General features: G+C 39.7%; 1 protein-coding gene and 1 long non-coding RNA gene across 2 annotated transcripts in view; one reads left to right on the top strand and one right to left on the bottom strand.

The window, feature by feature from the left end:
- The window catches only part of LOC106810119 (zinc transporter 5-like), a 14,562-nt gene extending 9,788 nt beyond the window's left edge, over window positions 1-4,774 (bottom strand). Inside the window, exons 1-6 of the mRNA XM_014813393.1 lie at window positions 4,636-4,774; window positions 2,017-2,079; window positions 1,705-1,827; window positions 1,384-1,450; window positions 1,028-1,113; window positions 683-767 (exon numbers count right to left, since the gene is read on the bottom strand). Coding sequence (XP_014668879.1) covers window positions 683-767; window positions 1,028-1,113; window positions 1,384-1,450; window positions 1,705-1,827; window positions 2,017-2,051 — 396 coding nt within the window. The 5' untranslated portion in view covers window positions 2,052-2,079; window positions 4,636-4,774. The remainder of the gene's footprint in view (window positions 1-682; window positions 768-1,027; window positions 1,114-1,383; window positions 1,451-1,704; window positions 1,828-2,016; window positions 2,080-4,635) is intronic.
- Window positions 4,775-5,363: 589 nt separating this feature from the next.
- Window positions 5,364-7,113, top strand: part of LOC106810122 — a 3,342-nt gene continuing 1,592 nt past the window's right edge. The window contains exons 1-2 of the long non-coding RNA XR_001393959.1: window positions 5,364-5,378; window positions 5,491-5,845. This is a non-coding gene — a long non-coding RNA (uncharacterized LOC106810122). The remainder of the gene's footprint in view (window positions 5,379-5,490; window positions 5,846-7,113) is intronic.

Below are 7,113 nucleotides of genomic sequence, written 5' to 3'. Positions count from 1 at the left end.
TATTTAGTTCTTACACTGAAATTGCTTCCAATGTCGCGGGCATTTAAAGCCTCTCTGTGCCGATAGAAGGGTTAAAATGGAAGGACCTCACAACAAAAAGCCTATATACACCTACTGTGAGCATACTTGCAGTATGCAAACATCACGAAATGTTCTCATTGAGCCAGAAATGTGCTCTGAAGATGACTATTTTGAATTACCCCGTCAGACGTGGTTTTGGCAAAAAATACAAATAAATTATGTTGAGCGAAGTGTCAGAGGGCGCTAAATAGTAGCCCTATGCTACCGCAAATAGTTCCTGGAACGAAAACACTATATTTGTTTCCTGATTGCATATGGAATGTAGATAACATGTGATTTAAACAATTTTCACAATTTCGTACCGAGTAAACATCGAACAATAAAGTATAACATGTGTTATCACAGAAAAGAACTGTTAATGCAGTGCAACGTTCACTCGGCTGTGTACCGGATGTGTAAACACTGTAAACATCCTGTGGTGCTACTTTCGTAACTTTCGTTTAGATTTTATGAAGAAATGTTGTGAAAGTAGCAATACAAATAAGTTGCAGTGAATTTTTGCAACATAGGCGAGCTCACAGTAGGTATATATATATGCATCTAGCTGCGAGGTTTATCCACTTTAAGGTGGAGTAGATTTACGTTTAACACATTCGCTTACCTTCGCTGGACTTCCAGAAGATGTGAACAAAGCACTTGCTCCAGCTATTATCACCAAGTCACTGTGCTCATATAACAAAATAGTTCTGCAAGATCATCGATAGCATATATGAGAAATGACTCATTGTGGATCAAATACTAATGAACATTTATAAACTTAGTAGTGAAAAGACTTGATCGGACAAACACAACATGGATAAATAAATACATTTATTGTATTATCACAACATACAAAAGAATGTGGGATCAGCTCCTATGAAGTCTCAATTTTAAGCTGTTCAGCACATGATATCAGTGGCAGGAGCAACGTAGGAGAAAGAGAACGTTTGCAGGGTGTTTTTTTTACCGAAGTGGGCCACACTGTGTTAATCCATACAGCCATAGAAGGTTAATGAAGCATCCAACTGCAGCATGGCGCACAACTCTGCCCCACTGAAAAAAATGAATAATTTGTATAACAAATTTTGAGTGATCTTGCGCTAAAAAAAATTAGAATCGAGTTTAATATTGATGTCACATGTCGACCAACACATCATATCCAGATTTTCAATGCACTGAAAACATGCATGTAGTGGGAATGTTATAAATTTTCACATATATTACTACTTATATAGTTATTACAGTTTAAACATAAGTCTAGATATTACTTGATTTAATTTTTACAGGATGCACAAGACAGAAATACTTATTCTAGAGCCTAACCTGGTGTTTATTTAGTCGTTGATTTCTTGTGAATGGCTTTTGCAGAAGTATCATACATAATGCTGTGCTAAAAAACACAAGAGAATATATTAAATTTTTCATATATCAAATAAGCACACTGCTTTTTGTTTGTGATGCATCATGTAAAAAACAGCACGCACACACACTCACAGATGCACACAGATATAACCAACTCATTTATCTGTTGACATTCCAATATTATATATGAGAATAGAAAGAATTTCCTCACTCTGTTCTCAAATACCAATGGCAAATATGATAGTTTAGATGAAAATATGTGTGTAAAACAAGAAAACCTACCCTGCCTTGACCAGAAAGAGGAACTCCACCACATGAATAGTTTTCAGCACATCATATGACAAGAAAAGGCCAGCAGAATGGAACAACTTTGTAATAATTAACAGGACGACATACGGGACTGAGCTGTAAAAATGTAATGAACAAGTTGAGCACTGATTCAATTACTACATGTATGTATACAAAAGGCATCATTAGTATAGCACTTATACAGTACACATATGAGATAAACAACGTAGATCCATACACATCATATACACATTCATATACATTATGAAAATTATCCCATTGTCTCTTTTCTTTATTGCCACTTACCGTGAGGAAGGGTATATAACTTGATCAGGCAGCATTTTGATTGACTTCTTTTTGAGTACTAATCTAAAAAAATAAAAAGACCAATTCCATTATTATAAATATTTATGTACTACTAGTCTACTATACCGGTATAAAATTGTTTAATAATTGCACTTATATAAGTTGCTCAAATTCTTCAGTAAAATTGGAATGCCATTGCATGCACATATGTTCAATTTCACTGAGCCATTGAGTACATTGTCATTGAAAAAAATGTAGTTGTTTTAGTCTCACTAACCAGTGTCTGCAGATGCATATTCTACACTCCGATTGGCCACACAGCACACAATACAGGTTAAACGTCACTGGTGCAAGCAGTATGTGAGGGCATCAACACTAGACACACAACGAATCAATGAAACTGCACTAGTGGTAGTGTTACTAATACTACACATTTCATTTGGTTAGGTTTTGACCAAAACTGCAGGGCCTCCTCGGCTGACATGCGCCTAAACAGAGGAATTGCTCCGACCTGTGATTGGAGGATAAAAATATAATTCGTGACGTTTTGTTTCACCGGTCATAGCCGCGCGTGTATTAGCATATGAGCGATACCGCGCGTGCATATTTGCTAATTAATTAGACTAATCGTGCTTCAATAGACTAAAAATTCAGAGAGAGTAATGCTAAGACATGTGTCTATAATAGCTAGAATTTATAGAAATGTAACTCAAATCGTTCGCGCCATATGATAGTTAGTACACGTTTTTACCGGCCATATAGCCGCGCGTATATTATTAGCCTATGAGCGATACCGCGCATGCAGATTTGCTAATTAATTAGACTAATCGCCCGTCAATAGACTCAAAATTCACAGAGATTAAGGCTAAGACATGTGTCTATAATAGCTAGAATTTATAGAAATGTAACTCAAATCATTTGCTCTAACTCATAGCATAATAGCGTATGCGGCGGGAGGGAGTGGGGGTCTACTTTTATCCTCCAATCACAGGTCGGAGCAATTCCTCTGTTTACATGCGTCTAAACAGAGGAATTGCTCCGACCTATGATTGGAGGATAAAAATAGACCCTGCCCACTCCCACCGCATACAATATTATGCTATGACCGGTAGAAACGTGTACTAACTATCATATGGAGCGAACGATTTCAGTTACATTTCTATAAATTCTAGCTATTATATAGACACATGTCTTAGCATTACTCTCTGTGAATTTTTAGTCTATTGAAGCACGATTAGTCTAATTAAATAGCAAATATGCACGCGCGGTATCACTCATAGGCTAATACACGCGCGGCTATGACCGGTCAAACAAAATGTCACGAATTCTATTTTTATCCTCCAATCACAGGTTGGACCTATTCCTCTGTTTCGACGCATGTCTCTGTTTAGACGCATGTCTCGGCTGAGGCTCCTGCCATCAATGCATCAGGAATCATGGCATCACAGCAATGTTTTTAAATATGATTATAATGTAGTTCTCTAATTTAAATTTGATCTTGCTAAACGCATGTTATAACTCTGGATACTTTAATCACCAAGTCTATGACAGCTAGCTGATTAGCCAGGCACCGGAGACGCGACGCGTTACATATTCAATACAGTGTCAGTGAGGCTCATAGGGTCCATGTCCCCCAGGTTACTGCCGGAACGTACCCTGGGTACGATCCGGTATACCGGAACGTACCCTGGTAACTATCTGATATGGTTAGGGTTAGGGTTAGCCGGCGTTAGGGTTAGGGTTAGGGAGTAGGTGTAGGCGACTCCCTAGACTCGTTAGTGGAGTAGGCGAGGTACGGTCCGGCATATTAGATAGTAGATACAATAATGTAACCCAAACACAGGATACGGTTACAACGCGAGCCTATGGTTTTCTGTGGAGGAACCCCTGAGTGAATCACTCAGGTCGGTTTGCTGGTGCGTTTTCAGAGCCTAGAACTTCCAAACTGGGTTTATTCTAAACACGAACCTTTCTCCGCTATCCTGGAACTTACTATGTATCACAATACTCTGTATTAAACTAATATAACCTGTTACAAAAATTCGAAGTGACGAGCGGCGGATATATTGAGCGCCATTTCTGTTGACCTGTGAAGTACGCATTTCCAATGCGCATAGCGATCGGCAAACGCAGCGCCCTCCGATTGGTCGGTGAATCCGCTCTTCAAACCGAAGTACGTCACAGGTCAACAGAAATGGCGCTTAATATATCCACCGCTCGTCACTTCGAATTTTTGTAACAGGTTATATTAGTTTAATACAGAGTATTGTGATACATAGTAAGTTCCAGGATAGCGGAGAAAGGTTCGTGTTTAGAATAAACCCAGTTTGGAAGTTCTAACTTCTAGTCTCTGAAAACGCACCAGCAAACTGCCCTGAGTGATTCACTCAGGGGTTCCTCCACAGAAAACCATAGGCTCGCGTTGTAACCCTATCCTGTGTTTGGGTTACATTATTGTATCTAATTAGATAGTACCAGGGTACGTTCCGGCAGTACCCTGGAAGACATTTTAGACCCTCTCAGCGTCAGTGAGTGTCGTGGCAAACTGAAACTCAGACTGCTTGTTTTTAATGAATTATACCCAGTGCCACAGTCGTATAAACGATCAGTAATTATCACCTTGTGTACAAAAAAGCTTCAGTGCTTCTTTCACAACCAGTTATGAAAGCTCTCCCTTGTCATTATTTGTTGCTACAATTGTAATCCAACTGTAAGTGTAATACACACTACGAATGAAACCGCAGTGGAGGCTGCCATGTTAGTAGTAGAATTTTCCCAGAATCCTCCCCGATATGGCACATTTTGTTTTTGTTTTTAATTACTTATATACGCGTATTTTTTATGTATGTTTTCTTTAAAAAAAAGAATTTACTACGCTAACAGTTTTGAGTTTATGAACTTATTATCATTGCTCATTATTATCAACACTATTTTGACAATAAAACTATCGTGAGCGTATTGTTAATTTTGTGTTGGATAGGGCTGTACAAAAAGCTATGTACCCCTCCCTTAGCTCTAGTACTATAGCCCGCGGCAGCGATCCGCGGGCTATAGTACTAGAGCTACCCCTCCCTGTACACGCCCATGTGTACAGTGTAGCTCTAGTACTATAGCCCGCGTTCGATAAACTGCCGCGGGGCAGCCTTCCTGCGGCAGTTTATCGAACGCGGGCTATAGTACTAGAAGTAGAGCTATCATATGTACAGTGCGTCATTTTATTTTACTTTATCGGAATTTTCTGCGTCTTTTGTATGCAATAATGCATGGCCATGAGTGATCACTTGTCATAACAACGTTGTGGGCTACTCTATTTTGAGTTATTTTGTAAGCGGTAGAAACCCACAGCAGCGTCTTTGTCCGAGGTCGTTATTAGCCTAAGAATTTGTTTTATCGTAGTTTGTAGCATATTTGCCTGTATGATCTACGATTATCTGTGCAATAAACTTTATTTGAATTTGAATTTGATATTTTGAGGTCAGCCAACTATAAATCATGATACGTATCACGTATCACGTACCGTAACTGGCTATGACTGGCGTAAGCCGTACTTTGACCGCAGTCTTTCCGAACTTGCAACACGAAACCGAGACATCCGGGACATTCTAGATTTTCTAGAACCATCGAACCTATCACATGACGAACATGTGCGACGTGTGACGTTTCTCTATTTTTGGCACGCACGTGAGCGAGCCAATCACAGCCGAGGAATTAGTACCGCGTGACGAGGAGTATAAATACGGCAGACGCCGCAGTCATCGCCATAACTCGACAAAGACTGAATCTTATTTCACCGTTACATTACATTGCTGTGCTTCTGCGTTATTGAATTGTAAGTATTACTCGTTTCCTTTGTTTTGACTTCATTTTCGTGAACCAAAATCGGATAGATTTTATGTTTGCAATAAGCTTCGCGCGAAGTTATATAATATAGGTCTTAAGTTATATATATATTGAATATATTCAGGTTTGGTTCGCCCATCGCGTCTGACTTTCTCGGCTGTGGATTTTACGACTCGGCTACTGTACATACTGTTTAGAACAAAGTTGATTTCGTGGAAGCTTTGTTGAATTTTTGCGTGTTTAAGTACTGTGCGCCATTTTAGGGAGTGGTCACAAAATGGACTTATGGAGCTTTGTTGTACGAGATTTGTTGTACGAAATATGTTAGTAACCGTGACCTTCATCTTTCTTCCCGAGTTTCTCGTTGGTTGAAGCTTGAAGCTTGAACATTGGAGCTTGAACATTGAAGCTTTTTCTTCTATGAATGAGAGCCGCCGTATTGATCTGTCTATTTGATCGAGCTTGTCTCTGCCTGTATTCAGTATAGTCTTTTGGACTTTAAAGACTAATATCTATGCGGTTGGGGTTAACGTGGAAAAGTAGATGAGTAAGCTTAGGATCATGTATTAGGCTAAACCGACCAGGCTCTCCAACTGTTACACGGCGGAGGACGTAGTGTTATTAGCGAGATGGGAACTTGTGGCAAGTATTAGGCTAGCTCTAGTACTAAGCCCGCGTGCAGTTGCCGCAGGGCTATAGAACATTTTATGCTAGGTTTCGCAACTGCACCTGTTCCCCAAAGCTTCCACGAAAAATCGGTCACAAAACGCAAAATGATCGGGCTCTTTAACACTACTCTATCTACGTGGACATCTCACCTATCTTTTTGAACACTTTCCACAACTTTACACCATGTATTTATGCATTTATTCCTCAGTCTTGGCACTACTTCCAATTCTGTTTGAAATGATGTGGCATGCGCACGCGTGACATCACCGGATCTGTAGGCAAAACACATGGCAGCTATGATGCAGCCTATTACATTTCGGGTGACGTCACGCATGTACACAACAGCATTTCAAACGGAATTGGAAGTAGTGCTAAGACTTTGAGGAATAAATGCATAAATACATGGTGTAAAGTTGTGGAAAGTGTTCAAAAAGATAGGTAAGATGTCCATGTAGATAGATAAGTGTTAAAAAGCCCGATCATTTTGCATTTTGTGAGCGATTTTTTGTGGAAGCTTTGGGGAACAGGTGCAGTTGCGAAACAAGCATAAAATGTTCTATAGCCCTGCGGCAACTGCACGCGGGCTTA

This window comes from Priapulus caudatus, unplaced genomic scaffold (assembly GCF_000485595.1).
Source record: "Priapulus caudatus unplaced genomic scaffold, Priapulus_caudatus-5.0.1 Scaffold411, whole genome shotgun sequence".
Taxonomy (NCBI): Eukaryota; Metazoa; Priapulida; class Priapulimorpha; order Priapulimorphida; family Priapulidae; genus Priapulus; species Priapulus caudatus.
Note: the sequence above shows the minus strand (reverse complement) of the source record. Positions and strands in the feature narration are given on the sequence as shown.